General features: G+C 38.6%; 1 protein-coding gene across 1 annotated transcript in view; it reads right to left on the bottom strand.

Moving 5' to 3' along the window:
* Window positions 1-1,084: 1,084 nt before the first annotated feature.
* The window catches only part of LOC127568011 (tetratricopeptide repeat protein 7A-like), a 180,820-nt gene continuing 163,039 nt past the window's right edge, over window positions 1,085-18,865 (bottom strand). The window contains exon 21 of the mRNA XM_052011257.1: window positions 1,085-7,113. Coding sequence (XP_051867217.1) covers window positions 6,892-7,113 — 222 coding nt within the window. The 3' untranslated portion in view covers window positions 1,085-6,891. The remainder of the gene's footprint in view (window positions 7,114-18,865) is intronic.

Here is an 18,865-nt window from a genome sequence, read left to right as displayed (position 1 = left end):
AAGACATGATTCTGTAGGTATAACTACCCTTACGTAGAGTTTCAACCAGTGACAGTAACACTTTAATTCCCAATTCAGTGTTGTAGGATACACAAAACAATCCCAGAGAGTGGCGTCACAGGTAGACAGGGTGGTGAAGAAGGCCTTCATCAGTCAGGGCACTGAGTACAGGAATTGGGAGGCTACGTTGCAGTTGGAGTATTGTGTACAGTTGTGGTTACCCTGTTGTAGGAAAGGCACCATAAGACTAGAAAGAGTGCAAAGAAGATTTATGAGAATGATGCCAGGACTTGAGGGCCTGAGTTACAGGGCAGGCTAGGGCCTTATTCAGTGGAGCATAGGAGACCAAGGGGTGATTTTATAGAGGTGTATTAAAATTATGAGGGGCATAGATAGGGTAAATGCACACAGCCCTTTTCCCAGGAAAAAGAATTAAAATCTAGAGGGCATTGGTTTAAGGTGAGAGAGGAAAAATTTAAAAAGGGACCTAAGGGGCAACTTGCGCAGCACGGTAGTGTAGCGGTTAGTGTAACGCTCTTACAGTGCCAGCAATAGGGGTTCAATTCCCATGGCTGTCTGTAAGGAGTTTGTATGTTCTCCCCATGACTGTGTGGGTTTCTTCTGATTTCCTCCCACATTCCAAAGACATACGGGTTAGTAGGTTAACATGGGTGTAATTGGGCGGCACGGGGTCGTTGGGCCAGAAGGGCGTCTTACCGTGCTGTATAAATAAAGTTTTGAAAAAATAAAGTTTTAACTTGTTCACACAGAGGGTGGTGCATATATAGAAGAAGCTGTCAAAGGAAGTGGTTGAGGCAGGTACAATAACATTTAAAAGGCACTTGGACAGGTACATGGATAGGAAAGGTTTAGAGAGATGGGACCAGCTTACATGGGCATCTTGGTTGGCACGGACGAGTTGGGCCGAAGGGCCTGTTTTTGTGCTGTATTACTCTATGACTCTAATATGGGAGAAATTCAGCTTCAATAGCTCAAAAATTAAACTTAAATTTGTCAGTAAGTAAAGGCATCACATCAGCAACAAGAAGCCCAAAGGATTATGCACAGAGCAATTTATTTCATTATTTAATCACTACATAATGACTGTACCTTACGTTAACACTGTGTACAAATCCAGATCATAAGTCAGCCACTACAATGACAACCATCATTCTCATTGAGCCATGTTAATTCCACATAATCAAACATCCCAGAATTCAAGTCCAACAATCTGTAAGAGGCATCCAACTGCTTGAAGTCTTGGAATTTGGATTGTGTTGTAAAACATTATCCATGTCTTTGTATTGATGTGACCTCACTCTAACAATGGGTCAGTCAACATGATATGTACCTTTTCATTCTGTTCTTATACCCCCTATTCACATTTTAGCTTTCCTACATCTTGCTCCTTTCCCTAAGACAAACAGATGGGAAAGCTGCTCCTTACCTCTGGAAATGCCATTTGGATCTAACAATCATTCTGTATGGTTCTTATTCCTCTATATAGGCAACCATCCCAGAGTCAAGTTCATACACTTGCAATGTGAGGAAATGCAGCTTTAGATCACATCAAACTGTTGCATATAAGGTGCTGAGGTACTGATGGTCCATGTCACTGGGTCCCATCATGAAGGCACAATTAACTAAAAGTCCGTGCAATCCTACTCTACAAGAACCAGAAGCAAAATTCTGACTGTAAAGTTCAACCACCATTTCTTTCCCTGAAATATTAAATACATTGTGCTATATAATATCTAAATAGTCATTAAAATGATTAATTACTAAAGATATGAATCACAAGCCAATTAACTCCCTCACTGAAGTACCTGAGAAGCAATGTCCTGAAAACATTGGGTAACTCAAATAGGTCTTGCCTACCAATAAAATTCACTATTATAAGGCATAATAGTTACGCAACATAACAGATTGTGATTTCAACACAGCATTAAATATATTTTGGGTGATTTTAGATACAGGAGTCATATTTATTTACTGTAACTCAGTGCACTTAGGAGATTGCAAAATCAACAGTTGAAATACTCAAGCCACATCTGATACAGTTGTTTCCCAGCTATAGCTGGCCAGAGTGCACTTATATACAGCAAAATAAATACTCATCTTTGTATTGTTCAAACATGTACCTTGTGACAGGTTCCATTTAATTATTTAGTATCAGTTCCTTTGTTGTGAAAATTATGTTAAAAACCAGTCTTCATTCCCTGAATAACACCTCTACCAAAAAAATTACTTCACACTTCCTTGTACAATTTCTGAAGTCCTGGAAATATTAACAGTATATGATTTTTGTGTGACAGGCATTAATGATCTGTAGGACAAAGTGCCTCAAGTGGTCAGAAGTATATTTCCCTTGGCATTATACACTTTTATAACATAACAAACCAGTAGTACCTTCTAGAGTGGTCCACAATGTGAATTAATAATGGTGCCTTCCAAGTTCCTGTTGTAGACTCTAGACAACTTACACCCAGTGCAGGAAATGTGAAGCTGAAACCCAAGTAAATATTGTGTCACTATTCAAAAGACTGCAGGGGCCTCAGCAAGGATTCTATTTCATAGTATCAATTGATCTCTAAATTGACACCACCTCCCAATAAAAAGTTAGAATTACAAAAAATAAATTGCCCTCTTTAATTCTGACAAACTTTAGATGCTCATTAGCTGGTAGAGGAATGTCTTACAGTGAATGGAAGAGTAACTTGCATAGTTAGTGACAGCAAATGATTGTGCAAGCTCAAATGCAGTAAAATAATCAATTTTAAACAATCAATGGCATTTCCTTAAGTTTTTTTCCAATCAAGCAGCAAAAACAGATGCGCAATTTTAAAAATGCTCAAATTAGCTAATCAACATGATCACAGAAATTTAAACCTTTTCACTGCCTCTCTGCTTCTAAAACTCCCACAAAGTCTACATTAAGATCTAATCTCAAACAGTACATCAGAAACCAAAGGTTAGAGGTGGGGTTTAAAGGCGACATGAGGGGCAAGTTTTTTTTAACACAGAGAGCAGTGGGTGCCTGGAATGGGTCACCAGGGGTAGTGGTGGAAGCAGGCAGTTTGGTGGGGTTCAAGAGGCTTTTAGATAGACACATGAATGTGAAGGGAATGGAGGGACGTTGGACGATACACAGGAGGAGGACATTTAGAATAAACTGGCATCAAGATCGGCACAATATCGTGGGCCAAATGGCCTGTCCAGTGCTGGACTGTTCTATGTTTTATACCCTAATTAATATCACTGTTAACCCGAGGGGCAAAAACATCCTCATTAAGGAAACATGCAGTTTTTACAGAGTATTCAGTGTCCTAGCCACTAAAGCAAAGGGCAATGTGCTGAATGCCTGAGGAAATACAGCCTACATTACTGAAGGAGCTTTGTGTATTCCATCTGGAGATTTAAATCAGACTGCTGGCATCTTGATGGTTAATGATGCTTAAAAGACATTCAGACAGGTACGTGGATAAGAACATTTTAGAGGAATATGGGATAAATGCAGGCAAATGGGACTAGCTCAGGCAGGTAATTCGGTCACCATGGATAAATTGAACCAAAGGGCCTTTTTCCGTGCTGTATAACTCTATGGCTAATCTAGAGATGTGGATTATGGTAAACATATGAAAACAGAAACAGACTGACATTCATTCCATAAATTTTTCTCAGATTCAGTCCGATCAAATTAGAATCTTTCAGGATTCCAGGTTTAACCGTTCCTAAGTTGACAGTGCGTGAGGAATATCTAAATTCTGCACAAAAATGATAAAAGACCCATTTCTTCATCCCTTGCTACCTTCTCGAGAAACTTTCCTTAATCAAGCTTAATGACTCCATAGTCCCAAAATTACCTCAGTCGCTGTCACATTTTACACTTAACATAAATTGAGCCCCAAATAAAGATAAACACAGCATGGGGGTAGGAGGGAGCGGAAAGGAGGGCGAGGAGAGGGAAGAATGGGATGGAGTGCAGTGTTGGAAGCAATACTGCTGCACTACAGGAGAGGCTCAGTAGCAGTCTCCTGCCTCCTAGCATCTATCATGTGACTGCATTCCAAATTGACTTATTAATGACTGATTCTACTCTTGCTACTTTTATAATCCTCAAGTCAAAGTCAATTAGCTGCAATTAAGTTGACATGAAGATACAGCAGGTGAATGGAATAGGAAAGAAATGGCTCCAGTGTGCTGAACATATTCAGTGATGGAGTTATGTCAAATGGGATTTTAAACCTTGCTGGCACCCTGCTCCCCCTCCCTCTTTTGCACCAGATTACCTGACAATGGATCTCAAGCAACTGGTTGCAGGACAGAGGTACATTAACAACATTTAAAAGGTGCTTGGACAGGTACATGGATAAGAAAGGTTTAGAGGGATAATGCAGGCAAATGGGACTAGCTTACATGGGAACCTTAGTCGGCATGGAGCAGTTGGGTCTGTTTCCGTGCTGTATGACTCCATGTTAAATTAGTTGAATTAATTCTGACTGACTGCCAAAAAACTAGTTTTTGTTCTCAGACCACCTGAGCCATAAATGTGTTCCATTCACACTGGTAGGTAATTTGTACCTTCCTTCACATGATGGAAGATTCCACAGCCAAAAGTGTTAAGGTGTAAATAAAACCTTTAGAACACCTGAATGTGCACCCTGCTTCTAGTGCTGGAGCCAGCGCTCAGATTCTGCACTGTAACGTGAAGGCACAGATACACAGGACACACAAAGCAGTGATCACAACAATGAAGTGTGCAATAGCAGAAGAATCTTTAATGGGGGTTATAGTTGGTCTACTTGGGATGCTCTCGTCTGTACTTAGTCTGTGCTGCAGCACCTGCACCAACTACGTTAACGATGTGTTTCTTGTGGTGGCAGTTGTAACTGAAATGTTCAATAATGCACAAGCCACAGTTCAAATCATATCCATACATTGGCCTCAAATTCAAACCTATGTTTTCAAACTGCTAAATATGGGGCACTATTTGGAGGGAAGCAATTATAAACACAGATCATTTTTATTCAAAATTTATAATCAGAGTGGAGAATGGTGGGAAGGGGGATAAGTGGGAAACTAGGTGCAGAAAAAGCTCTCCACTGGGGAGTAGCAAAAACAATTCAGGAACTAGCTGCTTATGTTTATTTACTATGACAACTGGAAATTCCTTGACAGTCAGCAAGAGTATGAGTTACTGCTCAATATGATGAAAATAAGGTTAAACCCATCCTAGCTCATGAAACTTACACTGTGTTGGGGCTTAGTTTGCTTATGAGCCAAAACATGGTTGACATTCAGTAAATGAGGTAAGGTTTTAATTTCCTGTTTCCAGTGCATATTACTTCCCATTTTGTCATCCTTTAGACCCAAAGTCTTTACTCAATAAGACGAAATGTGGTTCTGGCCAGAAGTAACACAATTCTCTGTTGTCCCAATGATGATAAATTTTGACACATCTCCTACATATAGGAATAAAAAGATGATGGGTTGTATGCCAATTCTGAGATGTGACAGGGATCGTAAATGCGGCTTTTATCCTCAGCAGTGAAACACTGAAACAACCCCTACTGCATCAATATGCCATTTCTATTTGCCAGATTCTTTGCAAATGAGATTGCTAAATGATTGTCCTTTTTAACATACCTGCAACTCTAGAGACCCTGCATAAAAAGATCGTACTCTAGCAGATTTCTCATTGTCAACATTAAATATTCTCAAAAGATTGATTAGTGAGCAGTACATATATTGTTTTACTTCACAATACAATAACTTTCTGAAGAACTACATACTATCATGGCATTGAAAGCACTGCATGAAGACTGTTCCCAAATGCACACTGGATGAATATTGCAACCAATATCTGAGTAGTGTCTGATTAACTAACTGATCAGACATTTAGGAAGCAATGAATGAACAATAAATTGTCATCCTGACAGTTTGATGTGCTGAACGTTGTACCAACACTGCACTTTCCCCATGACTAGGTCTGTTGTAAAATAAACCACATAAAACTGAAAATATGTCAGATTGAAATTCATGCTTGCATTAGGGATATGGAGAAAAAAAAGGAAATACTGTCTATTATGTGTTGAGGGAAAGATTAATGAAAATAAAGATAAATACAAGACATAGCCAAATGATTGGTGAAAATAAAGTTCAGAACACAGTGTATATATTTAAATAATAATCAGATCGAATGGTTATCTATAAAGATTACAGTAAAGTATGCCTTACTTCGAAAATGTGTGTAACTACCTAGAAAATAATTTTTAAAATTATGAAAACTTCCTGAGGTTTGTGAATAAAGCAATTTGAAAGAGCTTTCTCTAAATTAACTACCTGCCGTTTACCTTGAAAGAGTATTAAATGTGAACGTGCCATACAACACAAAGGTCGCTGATATCAAAATTGCCTGACCACCACAGAAGGGATGAAGGAAGAGAATTCTGATTTCCAGACCCTGAAAAATGCTGAAATTAGCATTTGAATGAGACCAGTCACACAGATCTATCTCAACTGCTTCATGCACCACAGTGAAACAATTCTGGAAGGATGCCACCACAGCTGCTGTGAAAGAATTGTGCGCTTGCCCTACCCCGGATACTGTTCAGTGCAAGGAGCCGATTCCATAAATGTACCATGATTTGCTTAATACAGTCTCAGAACGATTATTATGAATGGCTCGCTGTGTGTTGGGGGTGAGGAGCCGATAGGATTGGTGGTTGGGTGGTGAATGGTGCACAATTAAGTTTGGGAAACGTATGGCTAAAGAAGCTCAGCTCAAACGTTCCTGATACGTTACAGCTGAACTCTGCTCCAGAAGTCAGTAAATTAAGTCTTAGGGTCGGAATGTGCAAAATTTATGAAAAGTGGCCCATGCAATTGATTTCAAAGTCCTCTTGGGATGACAGTAAATGGCACGACAGGACTGCTGGCTTCTAGCTCCAAGGCAGTAAGAAAATACTCTGCAGCATCTTCATTTTTCCCTTGGTCTTGCAGCACCTCTCCCAAGCTGTTCCAGGCCTCATGGGATGTTGACAGAGCCTGAACGGCGTCTCTCAGAACCTTCTCTGCCAAACTACTCCGGCCCATTTTGTAGAAGGTCCTTCCCTGCAATGGAACAACACACAAAGATCAATGCACAATGCAGAGGATTATCATATTTCATGAGAAAGATGTGAAAAGCGTAAATTTAGAAATGAAAGTACGAGCATTTATGAGCATCTTTCATGTCCTCAGGAAATTTCAAAACAGTCCACTGCTAATCAATTACTTTTGAAGTATAGGGATATGCAGCCAAACAGGGCAGTTAAATGAAATATGCATGGTCCCACAGACAGGAAGAAGATAAACGTTGACCTGTTTTTGGTTGAAATAGCAATGGGGTCATGGAATCTTACAGCACGGAAACAGGCCCCACGGCCCTGAGTCTATGCCGATCATTAAGCACACATTTATACTATTTTAATTCATAAATGTATAAATTAATAAAATAAATTTATTTATAAAATAAAATAGTATAAATATGTTTATACTATTTTATTCTCCCCACATTCCCATCAAATCCCCATAGTTTCTGCCACTTGCACACATAGTAGGGTTAATTTACAGGTGCCAATTAACCCACGAACCCGAACATCTTTGGAATGTGGAAGGAAACCAGAGTAGTCCCTAAAAACCCACAGGGTCATAGGAAGAAGGTGCAAACTCCACAAAGACAGCACCGGAGGTCAGTGTTGAACCGAGGTTACTGGAGCTGTGAGGTAGCAGCTCTACTATCTGCGCCACCGTGCTGTCCCCAGTGTTGGCCATGCCACTAGTTAAACTTCTTTTGTTCCTTGGAAAATGTGGCCGTGGAAATTTTCACATCCAACTAAAAATGCAGGCAGCCACTGGGCACTGCATAGCGATCAGAAGCATTAACTCTGGATTGAAAATCCAAAAACTGCAGATGCCAGAAATGTGAACTAAAAATAGAAAACACTGTAACCACTCAACACTAAGTTTTCAGGTTGTAGGGAAAAATATTTCTGGTGTTGGAGGTCTACACTGCTTGGCGGATATCCAGTTTTGAGCTGTTGTCAATGAATTTCAGAAGTAGAACACTAAACACGTTTACCATCATATTGTGCTTGTGGTGCATGTGAATTAGGACCAATTTCTTAACTGTAAGAGAAACAGTTAATGTGGTACAGTTAACATAGCAGGTCTGACAGGGATCTCGGACCTAAACCGTTGAATGTTTCTCTTTCCTCAGATGTTGCCTAACCTGCTGGATGGCTCCAGCATTTTCTGCTTTCATTAAATTCTGGGTTGTTCAACAAGATGCACCTAGCTCATGTCCAATTTCTAAAGCTAGTCACCTGGATAAGTTTGGGCAATGATTGCAGGCAATCGACTGATTCAAGGACTTAAAAGCTTTCAAACTCAAGATGGGAATTGGTCCTAATTGGACATCCACCAGGCTGTGTAGACCTCTGACATCAGAAATATTTTCCCCTACAACCTGAAAACTCATTCACAGCCTCTCCCTCTCTTTCATTACTGTCAAACCAGCCAACCCACCCTGGCTCAACAAAGAGGGCAGAGAAGCATATTGGCAATAGAACCAGGTGTACCTATAAATTCAGCTCCACCACAAGGAGTTTAACAGTAGAAGTTACGATCAACATGCAGAACTAAATGATACCACATGCAAGTGTTCAACATAACTCTCCAGTATCGCCACATCCACTCATGAATGGTGGTGGATATCTAAAAAAACTAATGGGAATGGGTAGATCCATGAACATCCCCATTCTCAATGCTGGTGTTATCCCAGCATATGTACAAGAGACATGGCAAAAGCACTTCCAGTCATCTTTGGCCAGACGTGTCGAAAAGGTCACCCACATCCCACCTTTTGAGGTCCTCATTATTACTCCAGAGAACAAAGAATATTGGCCCTTAAAACATTCCAGCAGTGTAGCAGGAGCGTTATGCTCAAGAACCAGAGGCTAAGCTGTTTCAGTGGAGCTACAACAGTGCCACCTACCCAACAAAGAGGAAGATTGCTCAGGCATGTCCTATTCATAAAAGGCTGGACAAATCCAATCAGACTAATTACCACCACATCAGCCTAGTCTATAGTAAGTAACGGAATGGGTAATTGATCATGTTTTTGAGTGACACCTGCCACCAACGACTGATAACCAATGTTCTGTTCGAGTTCTGTCAGGACCACGCTAGAGGGACAAGGGCAGTGGACACAGCAGCAGAGAAATTCATTCTCCTAGTTCCCCATGAAGCCACTGACCACCCTGACATGCAAAGATATCACCCTTTCTTTGTTGCTGCTGGGTCAAAACATGGACTTCCCTGCCTAAAAGGAGGACCTTCGCTACAAAAACTGCAGCTATTTGAGAAGGCATCCCCCCACTGCCTCATAGCTAATTAGGCTTGGACAATAAATTAACAGCAATACCCACACAAGAAATTTGAAAAATTAAGAACAAATAAACTATCTTATTCAAAAAAAGTCACACAGACTGCTGCGTGATGGACTCAATCCAACATTCTTAGTTACAAATATTCAGCCCACAATGTTAACCATGCATTTCTGAAATCCTGTAGGAATGAATCACTCTTTCTAAATGCATAACCTGAACTTACAAAGAATAATTCACCAATGTGATTTCAAACCAAGTTACAGCAAATATGTTAAGTGTTACCCTCTTACAATACAAGTTCTTGTTAATAGTCTCACTTTCCTTTTTACTGGAATCGGGTCATTTCATTTTCCAACTAATGCCATGGAATTTGCTGCCAATTTATGGGTCTATTTTTGGCCAGCTGTGAGCTTGATAACGTCATGATACGAGTAACATCTGTGCACTAATATCTCCACTTCTAGTCAAATTTTAAATTTTCCTTTTACTTGATATGGTGTTGTGTATTTAGAATTCTCTTCTATGCCAATGACTACTTCCTCTTAAAATACAGGAAAAGAAGTGGCCCTTCCAACCCCTTGAGCTAGCTTCTCTGGTTTGATGGAGGCTCATTAGTACCCAAGCCCCACTTATCTAGTATTGATTGCCTTGCCCATGAAAAATCCCAGTCTCAGACTTGAAATTTCAAATGATGCTTGGACTTTTGGGGGAAGTGAGCTCCAGATTTGCCTGAAAAGAAATGATTCTCAATCTTAAAATTAGGACAATGTTACTTAGAATGTGCTGGATTTCCACACCAAATGAAAGAGCATCTATGCTATCAAATCCTTCATCATTGATTAAATCACCTCTGAAAGGAATAAACTCAAATTTCTGCAACATGTCCTTGGAACTTAACATCTTTAGAAGTGACCTCAATGACTCCCTCTACAAGGCCAACCTATCTACCTAAGACTGAATGCAGTATTGGAGATAGAATCTGACCAAAACTCTGCACAACTAAATCATTACTTCCATGCTGAATTCCAATCTCCTTGAGATGAAGGCCAACATTACATTCATAATTTTTATTACTTTATTTATGTATGTACATGTTTACAGTGATGTGCTTTCCTGAACACTTTAAATTCTTTGATTCAGATTAGATTAGTTTATCATATACACCAGCATCCAATGAAATTCCTCATTTGCATGAAGCTCACAGTGTAAACAGCATACATGGTAATAATAAATACAACGACAAGTGCAAAAAAGCAGAATGCTGTAAAATATAGTAGTGCAGACTGAGGTAGTGTAAAAAGAAAGGCTAAAGGTAATGACAATAACAGAAGAGGTAGAATTAAGGTTGGAGAACGTGGCAGCACCACTGGGAAGGGGATCTGAAAGAAGTGATTGGTTCAGAAGTCTAATAGCTGTAGGGAAGAAGCTGCTCTTGAGTCTGGTTGTCCAGGCTATCAAACTCCTGGAAGTTAGAAGAGGGAACCCTCAAGGTTATCATTCCTCAACATATGAAATAAATTGATTTGCCTTCCTCAGATTCAAGTTGAGGACCTCACGTTATTCTATATTTTTACCCAGTCCTTTAATTTATATTGTAATTTCTGCCTCCCACACACACCACCTTTTGTGTTTCCCAACTTAACTGTTGCTAACTTGAAAAATACAACTTTGCATTCCTTCATCCAACTTGTTTATTTAGCAAAACAATTTACAACAATCACAATAAAATTCAAAGCATTTTGGTGAAAGTTAGTGTGATTAGATGCTGGCTAAGTTAGGTTGGAAAGCTGATTTTCTAATCACACAGGACCCAAGCAGGGCTGGATTTAAACTCAGGTCGCATGATAAGGGGTCCCACCACAGAAGAGCTGACAGTTGAAGTCCTCGGTTTATGGCCAATGCTTGTCTGATTACCTTTAGCTCAATTTTTAAAGTTGGACGTACCTAGAGGGAATTGTTAAAAGGTTCACTGGGATAGAGCAGATGCTTTGGGTTGATCAGAAATCCTGATACAAAATGTGCCAAAATAGTATTGTAGTTTTGAGAAGCATGTTGTCCCTGTTAAGTTTCTGGTCAAACTCATTTACATAATTGATAAACATACAGCCTGCTGTTTACAGTTTGATTTTTCTAACATCTTGATTTAAAAGTATTGCTTTTTATTTAGGGGTGATAAGGAGCTCTTAATTAGGTAACACAGATGAAGGTTGGTTTATCATAAAATATAAGTATTACTAATCACGATCCAATCCACTAACAATGCTTAAACTGATCTTTAGCATTTCAAAAATTAAATAGCATTTTCTTTACTAATTATGTTGAAGTACTGCAGCCAGTTTCTTAATAAATTAAAAATAAATGCTTTCATAATAGGATTAATAGTGTCTGTGCACATTAAAAATATCCCAAGTTTAAAAGTCACTTCAGAGGGCCACAAATGGAATTAAGCAGAAACTCACGCTGATGATAAATTTGATCTGGGCAAAAGGCCAGCTCTGAGGCGGGCCAACGTCTAGCATGATTTTACTTCAATGGAGCAACAGCGTGTGGGAACTTTGATTTACACTGGAAGCATGAATTTGTTTCCCCAATATTAAATCAGCAACTTAGAGATAACCTGATTAGCATAGGTTCTTTGTTAATTAGTGGACAAAATGGGGTCAAATCCTACAGTTTCCCACTTCCTGTCACTATTTTCAGGTCAGTGGCACCAGTGACGTCTACAGGCTGACTTCATGTCCCTTGAGTACATCTTTTGCTGCTGATAGACTATCCAAGGGAAATGTAACAAGAAAAAACGCAGTCCTGAAATGTTGTACGTGACACTGTAAGTATTCACTTTTCTTCAAGCAAACTGAAAAGTGGTCTACTGATGCAGGAACAGCTTCAAATTTTAATTTTAGAGAAGCTGAACAGTATATAGTTTTCACAACTGAAATAGTTGATTTCCTTTAGACTTCAGTTCTGGAAAATAATCAAGATGAAGTCTATTTTCATTTTAAAAAGTTGTTTTCTAGCTATTCAGTACAGGTTTAAGAAATGTTAGCGGCAGAAAGAGGAAGTGAGACAAAGAAAATAAAACAGACAGAAATACTCTTCCTAAATCTATGAAAGTTGAGGTATTCCCATCGATCAAGGTTCAAACACTCCCGCCCCTTTGTCTGTTTCATTCTTTGATGCAAGGAATGGTATGATGGACCAGAGTTCTCATGACAGTGTGAAATGATTGAGACAGAATATAGTAGTTCTTTCTTTATTAATAAATGCTCCAAAATGTTACAGTAATCTGAAGTTAGCTCTAAACCACAAGTTGACTGTTGAGCAAAATAATATGAAAGAAACATTCTAGGTCAGGCAATCCAAGCAGAAATCCAAATCGAAGTAAGTTTTTCTTCAGAATTTACCTCTTCTCCCTTTCCTACAATCATCACAATGGCTGCTCAGTTGAGAATCAGTTAAGCCTCAAAGCATTCAAGCATAGCCAAGTTTGACTATTGGCCAAGTTTGGGAGTTGAACTTTGGAAGCATAGGAATGCAAAATTCTGGCCAGATTAATTCCCCACCCAAACTACAAATAACAGTATGTCATACCCAATAAATAAAACCTTGCCAAGGTTAGAATACTGGAAACAGTGAGGCCTTTTAAGAATTGCAGGGTCTTACATTAGAAGCTGACCACTGAAAAAATCATTTGTAAAAGATTTCTGAACATAAATCACTGAATTTCATTGAAACAAGTGTAATTTGATAGACCTATAAAACTATAATGTTTAACCAGTTCTTTACTTTGTGGCTTGAATTTAAAAAATCTAAACGGAGAACATAAGAAATTAAACAAAGTCGAAAAAGAAAGTGCTAGTAGAACACAGCAGACTAATCAGCATCCACAAGGAAAAAGTATTTTTAATATGCGAGAATGTTGCAGTGTTAACTATAAAATACTGATACAGGATTCAGATGGGACTCTTCTATTTGGGGGAAGAGAGCTGTGCAGATAGCTGTCAATATTGATCAATGTGAAAAATTTCTTTAGTCTTTTTTTAAAAAAATACTTATTATTTACCCTACTATCCTGATTAAATCAGTTCATTCTCCCCCAATGTGAAATATTGCCGATAGAAATAACAGGCTGGAAGTGCAGAGCAGAATACAAGCATCCAATAAAGAAAAATACCTTGATGTTTCAGTGTTTCAGGTTTAATTGTAAAATACTGTACTGCACCAGGGTTGGTTTCTCACTCAGTTTACACTTGCTTGCATTGCTATCACCATCATTAGTCATTCATTTTACCACATTAAGAACTAACTGATATTTAGAGTTGGTGTCCTCAACCTTCCAATGACAAGTGTGATGTTAATACCTTAATTTATATAATTTTAAATTTATATAATTTTCTGTCTTGTAAGCAATTCCCAATTTTGGGTTCCTAGATAAAGAGGGGGCTGCAGGATAGTTGCTCACCCATGAATGTTGATACTCTGCCAGAATGTGTAAAGGGTTAATCCTGAACATTGTGGTACTTGCAGATTAACAATCTGTGTGAATATTCAGCAGTAACAACTCCTATATGCAGTTGCTATGGCCTCCAGTAATCATAATTCAGTTTGAGATAGGAGCAGGGGCCAAAAGTACGTTCAAGCAAATGTTGCATGTTAGAGCAACTTGGCGTTAACACGTCATCATAACAAAGAGGAAAAAGAACCAATAATTACCACCCGAGAAGAATTATGCACTGTAGTACAAATGCTGTAAATTGAAACAAAAAACTGCAGATGTTGGAAATCAGAAACAAAACCAGAAAATGCCAGGAACACTCAGCTGATCAGGTCACAGCCACAGAGAGAGAGAAGCAGAGTCAACGTTTCAGGTCAAAATAAGAAAAGAAGCAGGTTTTAAGTTGCCAAGAGGGGAATGAGTGAAGAGAACAGAAGGAATGTCTGTGATAGGCCAAGGTTTCTGGGTAACATGACTTTTAGTCCTAGCAGTAAGAGAGAAAAAGGAAACAAAAGAACATGTTGGAATTGTGAGATGCAGAAGGCAGCAGTCGTGGAGATCTGAAACTAAAGAGAATGCTGAAAACACCCAGTAGATCAGGCAGCAATTACCCGATTGCATTTACATTGACACATCAGAGTCCAGCAATGGAGTGTGAACTTGTTGAAATTCTCCAGTACTTACTTCAGAATCTACTCAGTGAAACCAGCTCAGGAATAATCAGTCCATTCGTTTCAATGGTTGCTATATGAGTATAAGGTAACTTAGATCTTGAATTATTGGAAATTAAACATTTCAATTGCTTCTGCTTTTAAATGTTTAAATGTTGTTATTAACCTGAAGACATATAATAAAATGTCTGTGTGTCCCGCACATAGGTCAGTTACAAAATATGAAATTTTGCACACAAGTTGGATTTAGCATTAGGACGTGCATGGCATTCTTAGTTTTTCTAAAACCTCTTATAGGAGGCTTAATTTTAATTTTCCTCATTGAAAATTGATTAGATCTTTTTCAGATCCTTTTTTGGGTGGACCTGACCCAAGTACGTTTGGTCAACCTGAATCGCAAAGAGAAGCTGAAAATTTATGCACCAAGTTTCTGCAGAAGACCAGCTACAATTTACACAAGTTAGATGAATACATCTGAGAGAAAGAACCAAGTTCTTTCAAAGAAATGCCTTGGATACAATTACAGAGGCTGTTTTGTTTTTGGATACTTTTGGTGGAATGGAAAAAAACTTTCCTTATTAATCTATTTTGGGTTACAGTTCAAAGACAAAACATGATTGCCCTGGTCATCGCAATGAAACTGTTGTTAGAAACCCAAATTGGATCAAAGATTATGTAATGGAATTTTGGGAAGTCTACTACTGAAGCCAAAGCAAATGTTCTTAAAATAACCAGTGTCACTGAAAGTTAATGGTCTAGTCACCTACAGAGCATGACTACAGCAGTCTCTGTTGTAGAATTTGTCTCAAGACGTTGCTGAGATAGTATAGAAGAGTGGCACCCTCCAGGGTGGAACATTGCCCACAATATCTGCAACCATACAGTACTTGGGTATAACAGTTTATATAGCCCTCACTTTCCTGTGAAAGTGGCAGCAAGCTTTCTTCCTGACCCACTGAACCAGGCTTTTGGACATTTTAAGGCAATAAGGTGCAGAATTGTAGAATGCTATATCCAAGGCACCAACAGGAATTTCAAAATATTATCCAGTTAAAAATGGAATTTACTGATGCAGTGTAAATTAATACTCCAGCTTCATTGCTTCCATGGAACAAACAATTACTATTATGAAATAGCAAAACCTCTGTCTACATGTACATATAGATCATTTGCTATACCTCAATTTAAACATTGCTATGGCAATGCTAGACGTTCCTTTGGAAACAGCTGTAAAATCAAGCAATTTTGGGAATCCAGTGCTAAGGGAGAACTTTATTCATGTCCAAATATGGTCTTAATGGAGGCTGTATGACCTCTACTCTTTGCAACAGACATAAATGGATAGAAATGCTGCACTTCAGTTGCCTGACAATCTTGTTCCATTTTAATCATGAAAGACTCAGAGGTTACAATAGATTAATACAACAGTTATGTAAAAATATCAAACAGGTTGTTCTGACCTGGGGCCCTATTATATCAATTTGTCAGCTATGTGGGTTTGTACTGGAGCCTCTGCTCAAACATCAAAATCACTTAACAGCTATAATATACCTAGAAATCCGATAGGCCATTTATCTATACAATTCTGCAACTTAGCAGCTGCATATCTTCTTGCTTTTATTAACTTATCTCTAGTGAATTTAAAATGAATGCTTCTTTATCACTGATGTTGCAGCTACATCAAAAGGTGAATGCAAAGTAAAACCATGTTAATTACTAATACTTCATTTACATTAGAACATAGCAACATCAATGATCTGTGGTTGTGGCTAATAAGTTGAATGATCAAATATTCCTTTACTGGTCTGTACAGATCATCTCCCACATCAGAGAAGATCTTCAGCCAAAATGACTGCATGTGGTTAGGTACTTTAATTACTGTTGCCAATTTGCTTAAATAAACCCTGTATAGTGTAAGGGGAAATATCCCAGGGTATAGCACCCAACACAAATGGAATTACATCCTCTGACACATTTATTCCACGTCTGGGAAGGTTTTGGAAGGCATTAGTCTTGGGTTGAGATAAACTGTTAAATGATTACAAAGTGTACTGAATTATTTATTTCACTGCAGTGAAATGGCATCACAGGGCAGTTGCAAATACATTAGTCGCACACATGGAATAAAAGAGTCCATCACAGCAGTGCAGATTAAACACCCTTTTGCATGTTAATGATCCCATCCATTTCTCTAGTTTAGAGTCAGCACTGAGAAAGATTAGGGAAGTCTCACCCATCATTCCTTGCTGTTTTAGTGTCACTATAACTGTTATCACTGCAAAAGGACTACAGGGGTACAAAGAGAACAATGGTATTACATTAAAGTCATACAGAGAAATACTAGATGGTAACATTGCACAAAACCATCAATCTTGTTCATTTCTCTGGCCTCCTGGGTAGTACTTGAGAAATACACTAAATATATAGGGAGTTATGCTGTACAAAAACAGAGTTGAATACATGGTGCACAGAAGGGCCATTAATTAATTGATTTACATTGTTGACCTACTTTATAAAGCTCTACATATTTTGCCAATTCTACTGAATATTATTTAACACTGGAGCACTGTTACAACAGCAGCTTTGTTGTGATTGATAGGCTTGATAATATAAACCCTAGGGAGATTAATGGAGGAAAGGGAAAGAAAATAAAAGAACAGATCATAAACTGAATTTTAATGGGTGGGCTGGTGTGCTTGAGACGTTAAAAATGCAAAACTTGTCTACTTTTGGCTTTGGAATGGGAGACAAGTTGCCGGTAGCCCATGCAAGTAACTGTAGTGCATTTTGTAGATGGTACAAACTGCAGCCATTATGATCCAATGGTGAAGGAAGTGAATGTTTAGTGTGGTCGATGGGATGCCAATCAAGTGGGCTTCTTCATCCTGGATGTTTGTTGACGTTGCACTCATTCGTATAGAGTACTCCATCATGGTCCTGACCTGCAGCTGTTTATAGCCAATAGGTCAATGGACAATGCAAAAATGAAAAATACTTACTTCTCTTAATCCCTTTACTGCTTCTGTAATGTCAGAGTAATTTTCTTATATCCAGTCCTTTACAAGCTCACCAAGCAAAGGAATATTGAACCACTGTCTTTAATTCCCCAGGATAAACTCCATTACACTCAATGGCCAGTGATGTTTGAATCACAGTGTTTGTTCCAGCATGAGCTAAGATTCCTTTCTACTGGAAACAGCCTGGGCCCCTCTGCAGTCTGTTTGCATCTTTATTCCATTCAGATTCAACCACCTTGATGTTAGATTAGATTATATTGGATTAGTTTATTATTATATACACTAGGATGCAATGAAATTCCTTGTTTGCATGAAACTCAGAGAGTAAACAGTATACATGGTTATAATAAATACAACAATAAATACAATGATGTGCGCAAAACAGCAAATGGTGCAAAGATTGTTGTGCAATCTTAAGTAGTGCAACCAAAAAAATAAAGTGACAATAGCAGAATAACTGAGAGAGATAGAGAAGAGTAGGAGAACGTGGCAGCACCATTGGGAAGGTGGTGTGAGAGGTGATTGGTTCAGCAGTCTGATAGCAATGGGGAAGAAATTGTTCTTGAGTCTGGGCATCCAGGCTTTCAAGCTCCTGTATCTTCTCCCAGAAGAGAGAAAAGGGAATAGCCAGGGTGGCAGAATTCTTGACGATACCATGAAAATGGACTAGATCGAATTAAGTGACAAGCCTGAGATGGACTGGGCTGTGTTTTCCACTCTCTGTAGGTCGAGACAATCAAGAACAGAGCAGTTGCCATCGCAAGCTGAGATGCAGCCCGTCAGAATACTTTCTATAGTGCATCTGCAGAAGTTCAAAACCTCTTACAACTTTATCACCCTCTACAAATTCTGCATTTCTCTCTCCAGACCTTTGTGCTTCCATTGGAACTTGGGCTTTAGACCTCTCCATCTCTATCATCCTTAAAAAAATTCTTCCTTCCAACTGACCAAGCTTTTGATTTGCTCCCTGGTCTTTCCAGGATTCAATGCCTGTTATGTTTACCTCATGGCTCAGCGAATGATTTTTCTTTATTAAATTTTCCATAATAATACAAGTAGTCAGAAAAGAAAATGTTATTATGTAAATTCCAATCCGTTGCATATGTTCAGCTTGGATACAGTAAGTCGTGGAAGTAGTTAAAGTTCTTTCTACTTTGCTTACTAAAATGACAACTTCTAAATAGCAACCCTTTCCACACATAACCTCCACTTATTCTTGTGGAGGAAATTACAAATGAAATTACAAGATGT

Source organism: Pristis pectinata, chromosome 3 (genome assembly GCF_009764475.1).
Source record: "Pristis pectinata isolate sPriPec2 chromosome 3, sPriPec2.1.pri, whole genome shotgun sequence".
NCBI classification, from domain to species: Eukaryota; Metazoa; Chordata; class Chondrichthyes; order Rhinopristiformes; family Pristidae; genus Pristis; species Pristis pectinata.
This window is presented reverse-complemented; position numbering and strand designations above follow the sequence as displayed.